Source organism: Rhincodon typus, chromosome 16 (assembly GCF_021869965.1).
Source record: "Rhincodon typus isolate 14 chromosome 16, sRhiTyp1.1, whole genome shotgun sequence".
In the NCBI taxonomy this organism is placed as follows: Eukaryota; Metazoa; Chordata; class Chondrichthyes; order Orectolobiformes; family Rhincodontidae; genus Rhincodon; species Rhincodon typus.
In genome coordinates this window covers 14,385,901-14,407,888 of record NC_063347.1, presented here as the reverse complement: position 1 = coordinate 14,407,888, position 21,988 = coordinate 14,385,901, and the positions used below count along the sequence as shown (strand labels likewise).

The 21,988-nt window shown below is 41.1% G+C and overlaps 1 protein-coding gene across 1 annotated transcript in view; it reads left to right on the top strand.

Moving 5' to 3' along the window:
- The window catches only part of LOC109927445 (copine-9-like), a 369,357-nt gene that overhangs the window by 280,093 nt on the left and 67,276 nt on the right, over positions 1–21,988 (top strand). Inside the window, exons 9-11 of the mRNA XM_048606481.1 lie at positions 2,237–2,340; positions 6,570–6,674; positions 9,911–9,952. Of these exons, the coding sequence (XP_048462438.1) occupies positions 2,237–2,340; positions 6,570–6,674; positions 9,911–9,952 (251 nt within the window). The remainder of the gene's footprint in view (positions 1–2,236; positions 2,341–6,569; positions 6,675–9,910; positions 9,953–21,988) is intronic.

Genomic DNA, 21,988 nt, shown 5'->3' with positions numbered 1-21,988 from the left:
ATTACCTACTGTGCATTACAGTTTTTAGAAATTTACAGATATACATGGCATTCGCTTGATATCATGCACAGCTGAGCATTTTTTTGTACGAGTTGTTTTAAATTCCACAGCTTGCTTTTTTTGAAGAGGGAGTAATTAATATTTTCTCTCTCAACTGCAGCTTTTCCACACCTCATTGATTTCAGTTCATTAGATTCTATTTTTCATTGCATAATAATTCAATTATCATCTTATCTTGTTTATTTCATGCAGAAGTTCAGTCCTACTCATGAATTTGAAGAAAATTAATTTTTATTCATACAGATAAATTTTATCTAGCATGCTTGCAGAGTGGGTGGAGCCTTTTAACATAAAATACTGACTTATATTACTCTGGGCATAAGATAAAGCTCCGCTCTATTGATGAGGGTTGAGGGGCAAAGCAGTTGGGGTGTGAAGATCCCTGGCATTGCAGGGCATCGCACTAAAATCCCCACAACAGAAGACCAGACTGACACTATATCCTTCATACAGATTTTCAAAACAAAAATTGAGTTGGCAGTTTTCCTGTCAGTTGTTCCAAGGAAGCTTATCATTCCAATGTATCTTTGTTCAGGCACAACACCCAAAACTGACCCAGTAAATTAATAATTTCGATGCGTAGCCTAAGAACAATTTCTGCAGATTTATAAACCCCTGTTATTATTCTTAGTTTATTTTAAACAACACATTATCTCAGTACTGAAAATGACCAGCTTTCAAGCTCACATTGAGCTGTCAGAAAATACAGTTTCTCGAGAATTCTGGTCGGGAGAGTGTCAGGTAACACAAAATTTTGCTGTATTATGAAAATACTTCACTTCAGCTCTGATGAAGAGCCATCTAGACTCAAAACATTAGCTTGCTCTCTCTCCATGGATGCTGCCTGACCCGCTGTGATTTCTAGCATTTTTTGGTTTTGGTACAGATTCCAGCATCTGCAGTAATTTGCTCTTTTTACTGTATCAAGTTATGTGGACATGTTCAGTTTAGCACTTAATACCAGTAAAGGAGCATTTGTAGGTTTTCTGAGCCTATAGCTCTGCACATTATTTGGATTTGTCTTTGCAGGTTTCATCATTTGGAGAATTATCATCACATCCAGGGAAAGCATTCTTATGAAATTGCTTCAGAGATAGTAGGAACTGCAGATGCTGGAGAATCTGAGGTAACAAGGTGTAGAGCCGGATGAGCTACATGAAAATTTTCTGATGAAGGGTCTAGGCCCGAAACATCAGCTTTCCTGCTCCTCTGATGCTGCTTGGCCTGCTGTGTTCATCCAGCTCTACACCTTGTTATCTTATGAAATTGGTGTGAGTTTTAGCACCACCAAAAGTTGATGCAACCCTAACATTGGCAAGTCGATTGCCGACAATCGCAACTAAATAGAAAAATAACCTTATTATCCCAAACGATATGAAAAGATTTGTGTACATGACCCTTCTAAATCTCTCAGCAATACTAATCTTTGGGCCTTATTTCAACTAAGCACAAAATTAGGAACTTCTTGGGGAAAGCAGAAAGTAACCAAATTTACCAAATAACTCCTAAATGAAGAAATTACCAATAAAACTTCACTTTTTGTAACTATTTCTTTGACGCGAACTAGAACCAATATAAATAAAGCATGAATTAAAAGGCAACAATACTTTAAACAACAAAGCAGTTTTCATTTTAATGAGTCAACACAACAAAAAATACATCTTAAGCAACCACAATCATTCCCCTTCAGCATACATGACGCTGCAAGTTACCCAGTTCCAAAACATGCTGATCTTTATTTACTCACAGAAGGTCAGGAGTCCTATCTGACAGCGGCTTTCACTACAAGTCTGATTATCATTAGTACAGCATACTATGAACTGTCTCTCTCTTTCACGGGTGACAATGGATCTAAAAATATGGCAGTCCAAAATTTCAACCAACTAACCAGTAGCAATCTAGTTTAAGTTTGGCAGTTTCTGCTAAAACATCTCTTTTGGATCTGGTTGCTAAAAAATGAAGGGTATACTAAGGAGGACGAAGAATTTTTAATGGCAAGCCACTTAATCATGCCACTAATGCATGAAGAAGTCATCTTTGGAAGTTTAACTTGATAGTGTTGATGAAGTAAGATGGAAGGAGATTTGGGTGGCAATAACATCACAGCCTGTCATCCTGTTTTTTGTGCTGTAAGTATGATGTGTTCTTTAAATAGAGAAAATCTTGTGCTTTACAGGACATTGCAACCATGCAGCTCTGTGCTAATAAGCTGGATAAAAAGGATTTCTTTGGAAAATCAGATCCGTTTTTGGTCTTTTATCGGAGCAACGAGGATGGGACGTAAGTAACTATGTATAATTGGTGAATTATTTCTTGTACACATTTCAAAATGCCCCCATTCTCTTTAAGCTTAGGTAAACAAAGTAGACTGATAACAAAAACAAATTGGAAATCAGAGAAGTTTATCCAGATGTAACATTGAGTGAATTTGAAAGCTTCTGAGTATCTTGTCCTCTTCCTCAAAAACCAAAATATTTCCCCTATCCTACCACCCTCTAGAGCTTTCCTTCAGATATTAGCTTCTTTCTGGTGGAATGCTCCATGTGTGTTTTTCACACTTGGGTACTTTGCCTAAGTGACCATCCTTAATATGTGAGAATAAATATCTATTGGACTGTTGGGCCTATCACAGCCAAGCGCAAAACTGCCTTCACGTGCTATCCTCACATGGAGAGTAATTTCTTCCCTCAAAGGGTATTGAATCTTTGCAATTCTCTGCCCCATTGGGCTGGGGAAGATCAATCGTTGAACATGTTTAGGACTGTGATTTAAAGATTCCTACCTACAAAACACAGGGATACGCGGATAGTGCAGTAAAGTGGCGTGAACTAGAAGATCAGCCATAACTCATGGCAGAGGGATCTTGAAGAGATGGATGGTATTCTGGTGCTCTTATTTCATATGGTCTAATACCACCAACCAGGGATTTTGGGCTGGAATCAAGAGGATGAAACCTGGCTGATTTTACCCTTATAGTGCCAGTCCCATCCTACTGACTCAGAAAAGTCAACTCAAAACAGATCTTGATTGTCCTTGATCTTTTTGATTCAGCTATTCAAATAATAAACTCAGTAATGCATTCAAATCATTTTTTTCTGGGCTACATACTGGATACATCATTTGACAAAGATATGGCCAAAAATCTACAAGTTGTCCAGAGGAGTTGGAGGTGTGACAGGGATATTTCTGTTGGGGCCATCAATTGCTTCCATCCAATTAATCCTTCTCCATAAACTTTCCTCATAGCCCCGAAATAGACCTTTAGATAATTATTCAATTATCTCCTTAAGGTTATTTTTAAATCTACATCCACCAAAGTTTCAGGCTATGCATTTCTAATCACACCAACTGCTGTGTAAAAGACTGATACCTGGGCAGTAATCGAACAATTGGAATCAATATCAGGCAATCCTATCATTAGGATTAGTTGAAATCCTAATCATCAACTTGATGACTAAGGGGCGAGAGGAGAAAACATCTACTCCTTTGTGTCTTCTACTTTTCTGACAATAACCAAGCTGAGCAATTGAATGTCAAAGGGCAGAAGATAATCACTGCATTAGCAACTTTTGACTGATTGGTCTCAAGCATTTATTTTCTCTTTTTCCTCATTGACTTCTCTTCCCTATCTGTATTAAAAGTATGAATTGGGGAATACTGTCAGCGTGCGTTGTACCATCCCATTAAATTGTACCATATATTTAGAGGACACAATAAAGGCACGAACCTGTAATTTAGTCACCAGTTTGTATCCTCTGCCTGCATGAAATGTTTATACAATCCAAACAGCTGTGATTCCCATGAAATTATAGGGGCTGAATTTCACTGTATAAATGTCTTTTTCTCTTCCTTTCTACAATTCTTTCTCTCAAGTTTACCATGTTGTTTGTATCCCATGTTCAGTTTTAGTATCACCATAACTTTTTTTTTCTCAAAATTATTACTTCTGTGTTTTGAGCTGCTTTGTCCTGGTATGCCCTTACTGTGCTTGCACCAAAATCTTTCAGCTTTGCTATCACAGTATTCCAATCCTGTCTAATTTACCTGTATTCATATCTATTGAATGTATTATACTGTGCCAAATCTCTCAGCTTTGCTGTTAGATTTTAATCTTACCATATTCACTATATTGAAAATTGTACTCAGTTTTACTTTTACTTCTCTCTCTCTCTCTCTTTTATTCTCTCAAGTTGACTGTTACTGAGTGGAAAGTTAGTCTACTACTTACATGTAGCAACATCACAAACTGATTAGAAATTATGGTGCATAGACCCGCATGTTCAGTGCTGTGGGAGCCATATGCATCCAAAATGGTGTCTGCACACACACGCAATTTTGTTGTAGGCCACACCGTATACCGTTTTGATAAGATGCATTTACCCAAATCATAAGGAAGTATTAGCCAATTAAAATACACAAATGATGAGCCTGATTTCTGCTTCTCCTGCTGTTGTAACTTATTCTTGTGTTTGAGGCAGCCAGCATAACACTAAGTGTCGCCAGGCAAAGCAATAATAAGCATCACTAAATGAAAAGAAGTGCTCAACTCTGAGCTCACTTCCAGCTCTTACCTCCAGGCACCCCCAGGCTTATCCCAGCTGTAGCTCCAAGCTCCTACCACCACAACATCCCCCACCCTCACACTCCAATCACTCTCGGGCTCAGCTATAGCAACACTACAGAGCCACTGTGTTCTCTTCTGACTGAAAATCTCGCCAATTGCACCCTGAGGCCTAGTTCTTCTCCGAGCCTCAATCATACCAATCACTCACTTAGACATTCTACTTGATTGTGCAGTTTGAATGCCAAGTATCCCAAGCTCATCAAAAGTCCCCATTTGAGTTCAGTCTGTTAGCACTCTGTAGGTGAGGCACACAGAAATGGACGTTGCCAAATTAGGATACAATTACATTGGATGTATAGCACAAAAACAGACTATTCAGCCCAATTCTCTAAATATATCAACATAACCCCAATCACGTCTCCTTCATGTGCTTATCTAGCCTTCCCTTAAACACATTTGTATGATTCACTTCAATCACTCCCTGTGTTAGCAGGTTTCACATTCTCACCACTTTTTGGGTAAAGAAGTTTCTACCAAATTTCCTACTAGATTCCAAGGTGACTACCTTCTATTGATGGCTCTAGTTACATCTTCCCCATCAGAGGAAACATTCTCTCTACATCCATGCTTCAAAAGCTTTCCGAACTTCAGATGCCTTGGACAGTTCACACCTCAGCCTTGTTTTTAGATCCGGCTTGTCAATCCTTTGTTGATTCACCCACACATTTCTGCTAGTATCCTTTTAAATCTTCTCTGAACTCTTTCAAATTCCTTGATATCCTTTGTGATCAGAGCTGTCAGAGGGGTTGACTCCTCATTATTCAAGTATGTCCCAAACTGTAGGTGACTTTATCTTATGACAAACATGTCTGATGTGAGATCAGCAAGGTCATCCAGGCAGCATACAGCATACTAACTATTGTGTAGCAAAGTTTTGATACAGGTTCAGCTAACTTCCCTATTTTTAATTTTGTTCTTCCACAAATAATTTTTTGTTTTGCTCCATTATTAGCCTTGTTAACTTGTGATGCAACTATTAGTTACTGCTGAATTTTGACACTGAGATATCTTTGTTCCTTTACCCATCTAGACTCACATCTTCTAATCTCTCTACTCTTAGTACAACAATGTGCTAACTCACATGCATCTGTGTTTCACTTTATTTACTTGCACAGACTTCAAGATTACTAATGTCCTGTTGTAGTTGTAGTCCGCTTTAGTACTGACTATCTCCACCACAATTTGGTGTGATCACAAATTTTAGAAATTGTACTTTTGTTTCCAAAGTCCAAATCATTAATATCAATTATGAGCAGCGGTGATCCTAACACTGATCTTCGTAGAACACTACCTCACATAATCTGCCCTTGAATCACCCGTTACTGCCATTTTGTGTTTTTTGTCTTGAAGTTAGCACACAATCTTTTCTCCCACTTGTCACTTGACTCCACATTCTTTGACTTTATTCATTGGTCTATTATGGGCACCATGTCGAATGCCATTTGAAAATCAAAATAAATACAACTACTGCATTACTATTGTTTGTTCTCTCTGTAACTTCCTTAAAGTGTTCAATAACTTATGTCAACAAAGATTTCATTTTTAGAAATCCATACTAACTATTCAGTAATATATTTCTTGTTTATAGATGTTTGATCCTTTCTTTTAGTAGGACTTCCGTTATTTTTCCTATTAATGTTAAGTTGCATGGTTATCATTCCCTCCAATTAATAATAGGAATTTCTAGGCCACGCTTTTTTGAATACATTTGTAATATTACAACAATCGATGACTTTTTCTCCTCTCCATTCATATTTTTATAACTTATTTGCATGATTTTCTTTTCCTTGTTCTGTTTTTGCCCATTTGTCTCAATCTCTCTCCCTCTCTCTCAGGTTTACTATCATTACATGTGTATCTTTCTCCTGCTCCCCCTCTCTCTCAGGTTTACCATCTGCCACAAAACTGAAGTGGTGAAGAATACATTAAACCCAGTCTGGCAACCATTTACTATCCCAGTCCGAGCACTATGTAATGGGGACTATGACAGGTCAGTATATGGAATAGTTAACTGTCAATGCTGTACAGTAGTTTACAACATATTTGTATGGTTCTCTGTAATACCGCCTTCACCATGCACTAAATTAGATCCCATTGTCCACCCTTCAGAAACTTCAACTCATCCAAAAGTCTTACTGTTTTCATCTCAGATTCTATCCTGGGTAAGAAGCTATGGAGGAATCTTGTTGGGGCATCAGCAATCTTGCTTTCCTGCCTTTGTGCCAGTCAGAATCCCATGCTGCCTTTTTTGGGAAGGCCCTTCAAATCACAAATCAATGACGCCAGTGGCAAGGCTTTCCTTGGAAGCAAGACCTCAGGGGGCAGGTGTCCCAGAGACCAGCAGATGGTGTTCACCAGCACCACAAGGAGGACCATGGCTGCATTTGGAAGAGCCACCAGCCTGAAGTCCCAGGATTATGGAACGACCCAGACCAGAGGAAGGTAATGTATGGGTGTTACGGTGTGATTTGCAATGCTGCATTTGTGGAAGGAGTGGCCCGGGGCATCATTAGCGAGAGCAGAGGGGTGGTTCACAGCGACAGACCATCTTCCCGATGCCCAGGAATTTAGCACCTTTGTTGGAGGGAGCTGCTCACTGAAGGTGACCAGACTAACCCTGCTGTTTTGGCCATCATGCACGCAACATGGCAACAGGACCATCTGCAGCTGGGTTAATCCAAGCCGTGGCAGGACACGACTCTGAAGAGCTTGTTATAATCATCAACTGATGGCAAGACAGGAAGGTTGACCCTGGATCTTCGCAGCCAGAATCTAAGTCAAGCAGAGGTAGAAATGGGGCAATATTTATTTATGCCAGCATTGCTTCAAATTAAGTACCTGCCCCTCCTCCAACTGTTCATCAATGAGAATAGAAGATTCTGTCATATTAGTCATTAATGAATCAGATTGAAGAGTCATAGGTAAATGAGCAGAGTTTGAATTTGTCAGGTAAAACATTGATTCAATGATTCAAATTATATGCAGAAAGCAAAACAAAGAGATAGAAAAAGAATAATTGGATTAAGCGAATGACTTTAGAGAGCAGAAAGACTGTTTTCAAAAATTTACAATGCTGGTGTTTAAATCTCAAATAATAATGATAATTTGAAGGAATGAGAGTCTACAATTGTAAAAGTTAATTTTCAGTGCAAGAAAAGTTGTGTTCCACTTATTAAAAGGATGGTTAAACTGGAATGAACCAACCCTAACATTTTCTGGTGAATTTAGTTCCTATCGCTGAGGTCAGTACAGCAGCCAGTCACTATATTCTAGCCTGCAGGCATGGCTTCAAATCCCACCATAGCAGCTGGTGGAATTTAGCTTTGTTTGATATAGTTAATATGAAGCTAGTCTTAATAATGGAGATGATAATAAAATGATTACTATAAAAATCCATCCAGTCCACTGATATATTTTAGGGAAGGGAATTTGCCATTCTTACCTGGTCTGGGTGACTCCAGCCCAATAGCAATGTGGTTGACTGCTAACTGCCTTCTGAAATGGTTGAGCTAGTTATTCATTTCAAGGGCAATTAGGAATGGACAACAAAAGCTGGTTTGCCAATATAAAGAATATATCTTCACAGTGGCTCAATGGTTGACACTGCTGCCTCACAGTACCCATGACCTGGATTCATTTCCACCCTCGGGTGACTGTCTGTATGTAGTTTGCACATTCACCTCGTGTCTGTGTGGGTTTCTTCGGAATGCTCCGGTTTCCTCCCACAGTCCAACAATGTGCAAGTTAGGTGGATTGGCCATGCTAAATTGCCCATAGTGTCCAGGATGTGCAGACTAGGTGGATTAGTCATGGAAAATGTACAGTTACTGGGATAGGGTGGATCTGGGTGGGATGTTCTTCAGAGGGTGTGTGTGAACTTGGTGGGCCAAATGGCCTGCTTCCATACTGTTGGGATTCAATGGATTCTTATTTTTGTTTACTGTTGATTGTGGACTGAAATGGGAAAGGACCATTGTAAAATAAAGGATTGTGGAAGGAATTCTTGCACTGTTTGAAAGCAACTTACTGAAAGTTAATCTAAATCATGTTCACACTGTTACTTCGTCCAAGCAGTGGGGACAGACTGTTTGTTTATATGTAGATAGGCTAGCACCAGGAGGTATATAAAAAGTGAAATTCAGCCAGCAATAGGCAATTGATTGGCTTGTGAAGTTGTGACCAGTTGTGGAATGCAAGCATCATTAGCCTGACAACAAACAGTCACATGACCATAAAACCATAACATGTAGGAACATAATTAGGCCATTCAGCCCATCAGGTCTGCTCTGCCATTTGATCATGGCTGACATGTTTCTCAATCCCATTCTCCTGCCTTCCCCCCATAAGCTTTGATCCCCTCACTAATCAAGAACCTATCTATCTCTACCTTAAATGCATTCAATAACTTGCCTCCACAGCCTTCAAGGGCAATGAGCTCCATGGATTAACCACTGTCTGGCTGAAGAAATTCCTCCTCAACTCAGTATCTGATTGACTCCTGGACAGCTGAACAGCTTATGCGTGTGGACAACACTGACAAAGGCCTTTGACAGCTGCTAGGGCAGATGGTGGACCTTTCTCTCCAGTAGAAAACCTACCTGAAAACCGGCCTGTAATCAGTAACAAAGAGACTTTGCAGATAATGTGCCAATCTTCTGTGCCTCCTGTGAAGAGCTGAAAAGAAACCAGAGAAAAGAGATGGAAGAGCAGAAAATCCTGGCAAAGAAAAGGATTGACTCAGGGAAATTTGTGGACCAGGGCTATTGAACATCTTTCCCAGTTACCCCTTTGCCTATAGCACTAATTATTTTTGTCTGTCTCTGTCTATCTGTGCATAAGGGAGTTTCAGAAGTGGTTTAAATTTTTAACTGCTGGAGGTATGTGCCCGCAATTCATAGTTGTTTACCTGTGGTTAGAATCTGTTTATTTTGTAATAAATATTAATACGCCAGTACAGAAAGTGTGTTTTTGGTTAACCCGAGTCTATCAGGCATGCAAATTAGGGAATTTTGCATACTTAATAACACTATTAACTTTAGTGTAGTCTGTGGGAATAGTGGGGCTTGGTTTCCAACACACGACCCCACGAGACGCCAGTAACACTCACTTGTCCCATGACAGAGTAAAGGAAAGACAGTAGTAAAGTAAATACCCATTTTTGTAAGACACTTCTGTGGAAGGCAGCAGGATCGACTGACGTCAAATTTTTTTGCCTTTTGTCTTTAGGACAGTGAAAGTGGATGTCTATGATTGGGATCGGGATGGCAGGTGAGGCTGAACCTATCTATTTACTTATTTCCATCTATCTACTAAATTAATTTCCTGCTCATTTTATTGAATTACCTGTTTGGTGACTTCCCATACATTAGGCCATTTTCCCACTTGCTTGGATGATTTCCTTGTCTTCAGGGAGCAGGTAGGTGGCTGATATGATAGCAGTTATCAGTGCTGAGCTGGCACCAGCCACTTCGGAACTGTACAGGGGCAATTTGAGGAAATGACTGTCTGATTTATATTCTACCTCATGTATCCACACAGGATGCTCCCATCAGTGGTTAGCACTGCTGCCTCACAGCGCCAGGGACCCGGGTTTGACTCCAGCCTTGGGCGACTATCAGTGTGGAGTTGGCACATCCTCCCTGTGTCTGCGTGGGTTTCCTCCAGGTGCTCCAGTTTCCTCCCACAGTCCAAAGATGTGCAGGCTAGGTAGATTGGCCATGCTAAATTGCCCACAGTATTCAGGGATGTGTAAATTAAGTGGGTTATGAGGGTTGGGTCTGGATGGAATGCTCTGAGGGGTGGTGTGGACTTGTTGGGCCGAAGGGTCTATTTCCACAATGTAGGAGTTCTATGATCAAATGGCTCAGGGAATCAATATATTGATGGCAAGCCTTACTACTCCATGATTACTGTATAGAAAGAAAGAAAATTGTTCTGTTTATGCACACTATCATATTTATCCTAGACAGAATACACAAAATAGGAAAACTTGCCCCGGATGAAAATGCGGGCTGTAGACCCTTTCATCTTTCATTTTAGGTTTAAGTAAAATTGAAGCATCTGTAATTGAAATAAGTGCCTAATGGACTGATTATTGCGAGTTGGTGGTTGTTATGGTCTCAGTTGACAGTGAAAGGTGATGGGTAAGACTGTTGTTTTATGGTTTTTGTGGAGAGTGGAGAAAAATGTAATGTTGATCATCAAAATATTGATCTAAAAACCCTCACAATTGCAAGAAACAAAAGGAATTTCTCTGACAAAGGAAAAATTTCCTTCTGTGAACCATGGGCAGTAGAATGGCACTGAGTGGCATAAAACCAGGCAGTGATGTGGTACACCAGAATCCCATCCCAACTTTGTAGTCAACAAAACAACAAAGAATTGCGGATGCTGGAAATCTGAAACAAAAACAGAACCAACTGGAGAAACCCAGCAGGTCCGGCAGCATCCGTGCAGAGATTCTGAAGAATGGCCATTGGGCTCGAAATGTTGACTCTGCTTTCTCTCAACAGATGCTGCCAGATCTGCTGAGTATCTCCAGTTATTTCTGTTTTTGTTGCCACTTTAGAGTAATTGCATTGTCAGCCAGAATAATGAGGGATGTTGGAACATACCTCTACATATGCAGACCTATTCTAATGAGTTAGCAGAATGGTGCCATAAACAAAGTAATATTGTACATCATCTTCTGCCAGTACAACATTGAAGCAATACTTTGTGTTGGCATTCATCAAAAAGAAGGAATTGGTGGAGGATGATCTCAGGGAAGGGAGTGTCGAATTTCTAAGCCAAGTTGCCATTAAAAAGTAAGAGGTGTTGTGCTCTTAAAAAGTATTAAGGTAGATAAGTCCCCAGGTCTTGATGGGATCTATCCCAGAATATTTAGGGTGGCAAGAGAACAAATTGCTGGAGCATTGACAGACATCTTTCTATCCTCTTTGGCCACAGGTGAGGCCCCAGAGAACTGGAGAACAGCCAATATTGTCCCAATATTTAAGAAGAGTAGCAGGGATAATCCAGGAAATTACAGGCCTGTGAGCCCTACCTCGATGGAAGGGAAATTATTGGAAAAGATTCTCAGGGACAAGATCTATACGCATTTAGAAGCAAATGAACTTATTAGCAATAGACAGCATGGTTTTGTGCAGGGGAGCTCAAGCCTCACTAACTTGATCGAGTTTTTTGAGGAGTTAACAAAGATGATTGATGAGGGAAAAGTGGTTAATGGACTTCAGTAAAGCCTTTGACAAGGTCCTTCATGGTAGACTGGTACAAAAGGTGAATGGTATCAAGGGTTAGCTAGCAAGATGGTGAAAGGATCTTTTCTAAATGGAGGCTTGTGACTAGTGGTATTCCACAGGGACCAGTGCTGGGACCTCTGCTGTTTGTGGTATACATAAGTGGTTTGGAGGAAAATGTAGCTGGTCTAATTACTATGTTTGTGGATGATACAAAGATTGGTGGAGTTATAGATCGTGAAGGGGATCGTCAGAGAATATAGCTGGATCCAGATCAGTTGGAGGCATGGGCAGAAAATAGCAGATGGTGTTTAATCTGGACAATTGTGAGGTGATGCATTTTGGAAAATCAAGTACAGGTGGAAATTATACAGTGTATGACAGAATCTTTAGGAGTATTGATATGCAGAGGAATCTGAGTGTGCACTCCACAGATCACTGCAGGTGGTAGCGCAGGTAGATAAGGTAGTAAAAAATGCCTATGGCATGCTTGCCTTCGTTAGGAGGGACGCTGAGTATAAGGATAGGCAAATTACACTGCAGCTTTATAGAACTTTAGTTAGGCCACACTTGGAATATTGTGTACAGTTCTGGTCACCACACTACCAGAAGGATATGGGTACTTTGGAAAGGGTACAGAAAAGATTTACCAGGATGTTGCTGGTATGGAGGATTTTAGATATGAAGAAAGGTTGGATAGTTTGGATTTGTTTTCACTGCAAAGCAGGAGGTTGAGGGACGACCTGATAGAAGTTTATAAGATCGTGAATGGCATGGATAGAGTGGAAAGTATGAGGCTTTTTCCCAGGGTTGAGGGGTCAATTAATATGAGACACAGGTTCAAGGTTCAGGGAGGGGTGGGGGTGCAATTTAAAAAAGATTTGTGAGGGAAGTTTTTTACACAAAGGGTGATGAGTGCCTGAAATGCACTGCCAGAGGAGGCGTTGGAAGCAGACACAATAGCAGCTTTCAAGAAGTACCTGGACTAATACATGAATAGGAAGGGAATAGAGGGATACGGAACCCCTGTAAATGAAGACAATTTTAGTATGGAAGGGCAAAATGTGTCAGTGCAGGCTTGGAGGGCAGAAGGACCTGTTCCTGTGCTGTGTTGTTCTCTGTTTCTCTGTTCTTAAGAGAAGCAATTGATGAACACACCATTAAATATGATGTGATTGTTGAAGCATTTGATTCCTACTGGGGTTTCGAAGGAAGGCTCTTGTAGGCTGGGGAAATTTCGGAATACACACCCAGGGCACAGCAGCAAATCTTTAATGCTCCAGTAAGAATTTCTCTTGGAAGTCACCAAACTGGGATGCTGAAGGTGGTGATTGGGGTGCTGATCAAACAGGTCACTTTGGCCTTGATGGTGTCAAGTTTCTTGACTGCTGTTGGAGCTGAACCCATCGCAGTAAGTGGAGAGTATTCCAGCACACTCCTGACTTGTGGACAGGCATCTGAGAGAGTTACTCACCATGGAATTCTTAGCCTCTGACCTGCCTTGTATTTACAGTACGTATTTGGTTGATCGAGTTCAATTTCTGGTCAATGGTTTTCTCTTCTTGGAGATGGTCATCGCCTAGCACTTGTGTGAAGTGACACAGTATAAGATGGAAGAAGAGTTGCACTTACAGAACACAAATGGGGTAGGGGCTTGCGCATGGGGGAAGAGATCTTGCAGCATTACAGCTTATGCCTTGTTTTGTCAGATAATGATTTATACAGAGTAAAATCGAAGAAAACTATAAATTGGTAGAAGTTGGTAGGAGTTGAGGGAGGTGATCAAGGTAGTGGATGAAAAATGCTGTAAGTCAAGATAGAATTGAGGTGATAAATGGGGATTGGATGAAGACAATGTATTAATTGTAAAGGGAAAAAATTATTGGCAAATCAAAATGCAGAATGACTGGAACTGGTAAAGCTGGTAAACTAAACTCATTATTTGGTTTCATCACAAGCCAAGCAAAGTGTGAGCACCAATCAGGCAAGCCCCTCTACAGACTCCCCGAAGTTGGTACCTTACCAATTTCACTTGATGCCCGTTTCACAAATTCCTCCTTGGTGACAGGGTGATAATCGATTGGACAATAACACCCCTCAGAGCACCTTCAAGAAATGAATGGGAAAGTAGAGGGAGCATTCACAACCATTGCTCTGTGCTCACAATATGGCAGGCAACGGCTTCATCAGTTCCAAGCTGGCAATGCCATTAAAGCAGGCCATTTTAAAGTTGTTTGTGAAGCAGACATCTTTAAATTCCAATTCAGAAATCTAAAGGGAGATCTATTAGATCAACCAGTGGCCAAGAAATAAAATGCAGGTGAACATGAAGTGTCTTTTTTGGGGTGAAGTTGTAAACTTTAAGGAAGGTTTTTCAGAGTGACGACATTATGGTCAATAGCTACAGAGCAAGTTTCAAATTAGGTACTGGAGAAGGAATGTCAATTCTTTCTGGCACTGTGCAGCGGCTGAAGCTTGATTTTCTCCATTCACCAGCTATACACAGTTTTCACCTGTCCAGAACCGACCTGAAATATTTATACAGAAAGATATTTTTGTTTTGAGCAGCAAGTTGTTATAATGTGGAATGGATGGCTTAAAAGGTTAACGAAAGCAGCTTCAAGAGTTACTTTCATGTTAATCTAACAATAAAATTGTAAAGTTATAGGGGATAAAGAGCAATTGAATTGAATACCTGTTTCAAAGTACAGGCATCATTCTCTCCCATATAATCATGATGTTGTGAATCTTGGCTACAAGAATAGAGCTCTGTGTGTAAATTGTGCACAATGGAAATTTGGATCTGGAGGCGAGCACTTCTCACAGAACCACTGAAATAATTGTCTGCCGGCAACTGTTTTAAAATGTAACCTTAAAAGCAAAGAGGAACAAGCAGAGAGAATTACAAAATGTGGCAGAATTTGAGATGCTACCTTTTATACTTTTCAATTCTACAAGTAGGCTTGAGAAACAGATTCAAAACTTCTTTCAATTTGCTTTTAGGAATATGCAAATGTAAGTATATAGAATATGTTTGCCTGCAAGCAGTCAAGGTTTTGATATTCATTTTATTAAAATTGTGTCTGGAGTAAAGCACTGTGGAGGATCTGCTGTGTTGGTGTTAGAAATTCAAAGGAATCATTGAGCATCCAGCCTGAAAAGCTTCTGTTTCCTATATCCCAAGTTCCCTGTTGTGTTACACTATGTGAAATGTGTTTGAAAGCTATCCAGAAATGAAACAAATGACCACATGTAATAAGTGGGTCACGCAATAATATATTCATTCACCCCCCGATTTCTCACTGTTCAAAGATTAATGCGCTTTAATTATTGGAAGCAATGGCAACTCCTTTTAATTTCTTTTTTTACACAACTTGAAACAGTGTTCCATGAATTTTAAGATTTATTTGAACAAAAGTGATTTCAAATATACCAAGGAACAACATGTTCCAGAAATATTGATTCAAAGCTACCATATTGAATGTTTGCTTGGGACCAGATACTAGGGACTAGATTCAACTTTTCAAACTTTTTCTCTGGTCTTAAAATATGCATTATGATAATTAATAGTGCAGAGGCTGCAGCCAATCTGTATGTACTTTCGATCCGCTGCTAAATTGGTCAGGGTCTTAAAATGGATGGCCCGGGGGGGCTGTATTGAGTGAACGCAGAACTTGTTCAATGATGAAACAAGGCTGCTGTGCCCATTTTAAATCAAGGTGGCTGAATTTGTTTCTCCTCGTCAGAGCTTGCAAACTCTAACTCTCGATTTTAGATCGCAAGCTGTCTAGCCAAGTTTTAAAGGCTGATCAGAAAATGCTGGAAAACTGTTGGCGTTGCAGTTTCTCCACAAAGCAGCTGCACAAATTTGCTGCCAGCCCATCCACACTCCCCCAGCACTTGTTACCCATCCTTTTCAGGGAGGAATTTGTGAAAGTGGGCATCAAGTGAAAATGGGAAGGTACCAACAGAGGGGTGAGCCAGACAGATTGCCTGATTGGTGCTTGCACTTTGCTTAGCTTGTGATGGGAACCAAAAAAATGAGTTTAGTTTGGTCTTTAGCTCTACCAGTTCTGGTCTTCCATTTCACAGATCCATTGGCCTCTTTTCCTTACCTGAGGGTGCTGAACACCTATCCTCATATCTCCCCAACACATGACTTGCAAGGGTCATCATGATCGTACTGAAAATGGCAGTGTTGTCATATCCTTCTGTAACAGGAACTGCCCCACCTCAGAAAAAACTTTGTCAGTACCTCTTTCATGTATCTTCTGTTGGCTAATTGAGATTAGGTTTCTGTGTTCATAGGATTGCATCACCTCCTGTATATTTGAGCATGCCAATGTCTCGTAGTGTGCTTTGCCATGACAACATCAGTGCTCAATCAAACCTGATTGCATTCCTTGCTGGCTCATTAGAGTACCACAATGTTTAGTATGCAGTATGGGTGCCTTTCTCCTCATTTCAAAAATTACAAATTACCCACACTAGTGAGAGACTCACAACATGATAATTTTATTTGTATTAATTTTCTATCAGGTGACTCTGCTGAATGCCAAGTTGGAGTTAACGCTTAAAAATATTTCCGAAAATTGTGTCTGCAAGTATTTGACGTTGAATTGCAACTATTATAAATAGAACTGCAGCCTCGTCAGGGATCTGAAGCCCTATCCTCACGCACACACAGCATGGCTGTGAGATGGTGGCTGTTTGTTGCATAATTACATTTGAACCTAATTTAGAACAGAAGTGATCATGAATTTTTCAGACATCGCAGAGGATGTAGAGCCAGATGATTGTTTCTTCTTTTCATTTTCTTCTGATGTTGTAGGGGAGATGTTGCAGGGTGGGTGGCATAGCCGTTGGGGCCTACCCAATTCATGGCATGCATATTTCCTCTCAAAGCAATTTCATTTAGCAAGTGTGAGGCCCTGTTTAAAATGAAAGATCTTTGCAGATACAGCTCCTAGCAATCCCAACTGCAGGCTATTTGGAGTCTCAGCTGATTGTGGACTACATTTTGTTCGCCCCTCCCCTCCACCCCCCAAATCCCATCGGGTGGCACAGTGGCTCAGTGGTTAGCACTGCTGATTGGCATTGTCGGGGCCTGGGTTCGATTCCACCCTCCAGCGGCTGTCTGTGTGGAGTTTGCACATTCTCCCCATGTCTGCATGGGTTTCCTCCGGGTGCTCCAGTTTCCTTCCACAGTCCAAAGATGTGCAGGTTAGATGGATTGACCATGGGAATTGCAGGGTTAGTGGGTGGATCTGGGTGAGATGCTCTTCCGAGGGTCGGTGTAGACTTGGTGAGCTGAATGGCCTGCTTCCACACTGTAGGGATTCTATGATCCCAGGTGTTAGTTACTTTTGCAAGACACTTTTGCTGCTGGCATTTAATGCAATTTGGTGACCATGGTCATTCAACTGTGGCCAAACGTAAATGCGAAAAAGCACCAGAGTATTTCGCTCTGGCGGGGCCACAGCCCTGGAACTTACTTGCGTGGACACTTCAATGTGACCTGGATATGTCGAAGAAGGCCACACTTCCCTGCCTCCAGTTCACAAGACAGTTGCACCATCTGCTGCCAACTGAGCTGAAGACATCTGGAATGAGTACTGCTCTTCCCAGCAAAGTTAAGGTCATCACAGCATGGCACATTCTTGCTAATGGATCAATCAAAGCAGCTAGAGTTCTGTACCACCTCAGACACTCTGCATTATTAAATACATGACAGATGCAGTGCTCGCAAGGAGCAGTATTTGATTAGGCACAGAGCTTTTGACCAGGTGACGAGCTTCCCTGAGGTATAAGATGTTTCACATGGCATCCATGTGGGCACAGGAGATCCTCATATCAGTCCTACAATCTACAATATTTGTTGTCCAGGAAGTGGCCTTGAAGCCTTCATTAAACAGTCTTCGGTGTCTGCGTTTTTAGAAGATAGATCAGAACCCGGGAGGGGCAATGGCTTTTATGAGAACAATACTAACCATTGCTTTCTACACTGTGCATTCTCCTACAGCAGGCAATATATTTGCTGTCCCACAGCCACCACCTACATTGGAACTTAGGATCAGGAATAGGTCATTCAGCTGCTCAACCCATTCTGACCTTCATTTATAGCTTTGTTTGTTCATTTCTTAACTCTTCCATCTACCCTTTACAGCTCCATAACCTTTAATAACTGAAATAACTGCACAGAGGCTGGTATCCTGTCACCAAGTCATTCCTTATTTACACGTGCACAGTACATGGACTTTGACCAGCTAGCTCAGTGCCAGTCCCCAGAGTGAGGTGACTTTCTGACACTCCTGTTTCTGTCTATCAGCCAGGGCTGTCTAATTGGTCCATGTTAACAGCCCCAATTAGGAATCTCATACTCGATGAGATCCACTTAACCAACCTCATTCAAACCATTAGAATAACCTTACATCAATGGTACTGTCCAGAAAGAGTCTATTTGGTCCAACTAGACACTGACGGTGTTTATGTACCACATGAACCTCTTCCCATCCTACTTCATCTAACTTTATTAGAAAAACCTTGGATTCCTTTTCAAAATCTTGTGCTTGTCTAGATTCTCCTTCAATGTCCCTGTGTGTCAAATGTTTCAATGACTCCTTTTGGTATTATGTTCCACATCCTCACCATTCTTTAGGTAAAGGAGATTCTCCTAAGTCCTCTATTGGATTTATGAGTGATTATCTTAAACTGAACCATAATACCCTGACAGCTGGGTCAATAACAATGGCGAAGCTGTCAGACCTTATGAGTATTACTTGGCTGAAGTTGGCAGGAACTTCAGGATCTACATATGCACTGTTCAATTGGAAAATTCAGAAACTGTTTTAATTGATTCTTTGTTGCCCTACAGAGTGCACTGTTATAATTTGGCCTGTGCCCCAAGACTGCAATTAACTAGGAGTTGATTAATAAGTTCTGCGTAAAAACCTGTGAAAAAGTTATGTCTTGATGAATGACATGTGTCTGCATGTTTAATGTGTACTAAGCTTGTAATGATTGTACACTGAAATAAAAACAGCAAATGTTGGCAACGCTCAGCAGGTCGGGCAATACACATGAAGAGACAATAAAATTCTAGGCCAGATTTTTACCGAGACAGGTACCCTCAGGAGTGCTTTCAAATTGGTGATCAGGACCTGATGCTAGGAGTCCTGACCCCATTCCCTAGCTTTCTGATTTTCAGGAGTGTGCGGACTGGGTCAGGTCATGAGCCCATAGCCAGCTGTATTGGGGAGATAGGGCTGACCTGGTCCCGTGCAATTTTAATGGAGAAGGGACAGGGTTTTAGAGGATCACAGTTGATACTCCAGCTGCCTGTATAGCCAAGAGACTGCCCCAGCTCTCAAGGGCTGGGGCCTGTCTCAACTTTCGACTGGTGATGGTTTAACCTGAAGGTCACCATGCCTCAGACAAGGGGCAAGATTCTGAAGGTATAGCCAGAGGTCATGTCAGGGATATAACGAACCATATTCTGCTTGAAGAAACCTTTCGAAGGGCCTCCTCATGCTCCCAAATATCAAGATATGCCCATTTAACAACTGCTATGGTCCCTTATGCCAGCTTACGCTTTCCTTCCTATTCCCAAGGCCCATCATGAGCCCCTATGCCAAGCTAAAGCACTCACATGACTTTTGACCTAGTACAATATATAAAAACAAAGAACCCTATAATGACCATTGAATGTTTAAGAAAAGCCTTAAAAAAGTGATTAATTCATAAATTTCCATTGTGTCAAAACCACAATATTTAAACAAAACTCTATTCACTGCAGCCCTATAACAGAGTTGAGGTTACCGTGAAGGTCCCACCTTCTCATCCTTGCCCCTTGCCTGAGGCGTGGTGACCCTCAGGTTAAACCACCACCAGTTGGAAGTTGAGACAGGCCCCAGCCCTTGAGAGTTGGGACAGTCTCTTGGCTATGGAGGCAGCTGGAGTATCAATGGCAATGAGGTGGCTTTGGCAGAGGAGATGTTCTGGCTCCAGTCAGCATCAGCTGCCTCTTCCTTAGTGTTGCAGCCTCAGGGTATGGTTTGCTGCCTGAAGAGTGTGGCAATGTCCTCTAGCCACTGAGAAAATCAAGAAGCCGTGTTTGGGAGAAAAAATGTAATTTGTCCTAACTTTGCATGAATTATTTGTTTTTATAATTTATGTAATTAAAATGGCATTGGCTTATGGTGACTTATACACATTTTACTGCATTTTTATAAATACATGTAACAATAATTTACTATTACATTATGTTGTATAATATTAATGAGAGAACAGCCCAATGGGACTATTGTGACCTAATGTTACCTGTAAACATGCCAATCCCGCAAGACCTTTAAAGGTTCGAGAGCTGAAACCACAAGGTATTTGAAACTACTAAAATCTGTTTAAACAAACATTAATTAAATTGATAGCAGAGATCAGAATACCAGAGTATTAAGACAGGGACTCTGATGTTTCAAAAGGACAATGGTTTTCTGGGCTGTCAGCTAAGCATTTTTATATATTCTTACATGCATGACTGAACCCCCCTCCCCGGAAGTGAAGATTCTCCAGAGCAGTATTTCCAGAGGTGGACTTGCAAAGTCATGTATTTTCCAGGCTCCAGACACCTATCCCAGGGATGAAAAACTGGCACTATATTCTGAGCTGAGCAGGCATCTTCTTCAGCAATACTTCTCCTCCAAAGTCAACATCCAGCCCTAAGTTTTGAGTTGAATATAACTTTTCTGCAGAACGCCTTCTCCTGAGGAGTCATGTTTTATTAGAAACATTGTGCTGAATTTTACCAAACATCAGCAAAATGTCAATTGTGGGGAGTTTCAGGGAGGGTTTCTCTCCATGAGTCCTAGTGAGCTATCTCATACAGTTTTACAAGGCTCATCTCATTATGTGTACAACATGCCTGCACGGCAATGTCTCTCTCTGTCTTGCACTTGCTAGCAGTGGAAGTACTTGTCATTTCCAGGACCTGACGGATTTCTTGCCCCATATTTAAACCCGAACTGTGCACCAAGTCAATCTCTGCCAGCCATGAGTAGACCTTCACAGTACACATAGAATCATAGAGGTTTACAGCGTGGAAACAGGCCTTTCAGCCCAACTTGCCCATGCCGCCCAGTTTTCACAATTAATCTAGTCCCATTTACCTGCGATTGGTCCATATCCCTCCATACATATCCCATCCACGTACCTTTCCAAATGTTTCTTAAATGATAAAATTGTACTAGTATCCACCACTACCTTTGGTAGCTCGTTCCAGACACTCACACCCTCTGTGTGGAAAACATGCCCCTCTGGACCTTTTTGTATCTCTCCCTTCTCATCTTAAACCTATGCCTTCTAGTTTTAAACTCACTTAGCATGTGGAAATGCTGTTGGGTATCTACCTTATCTATGCCTCTCATGATTTTATAGACTTCTATTGGGTCACTCTTCAGTCTCCCACGCTCCTGGGAAAGAAGTCCCAGCCTATCCAGCTTTTCCTTATAACTGAAACCTCCCAGTCCTGGTAGCATCCTAATAAATCTTTTCTGCACTCTTTCTAGTTTAATAATATCCTTTCTATAGTAGAGTGACCAGAACTGCATGCAGTACTCTGAATATGGCCTTAGATTAAAACAAAAGCTTCTGAGGGCACATAGGTGGCATGGCAGATGTTTCATTGTAAGTAGAAACTCACATTCATCAATTTATTGCCACTTTACATTATCACCTCTGCATAGATTGATTATTTAAGTCACACTTGTCCTGGAGCTGTGTCATAACAGGCTGAAGTGATTAATTGTACTACAATTAGTCTGAAATTTGCCATGATGCTGCATGTTCGATGCCAATCTTCGTGGATGAAGGTACAGGTGTTCGCTGCCTGTGCAGGATACCCTGAGATGTTGGGGATAGTAAGAACTGCAGATGCTGGAGTCAGAGGTAACACAGTGTGGAGCTGGAGGAGCACAGTGGGCCAGGCAGCATCAGAGGAGCAGGAAAGTTGATGTTTCAGGTCGGGACCCAAAATCTGAAGAAGGGTCCCAACCCGAAACATCAACTTTCCTGC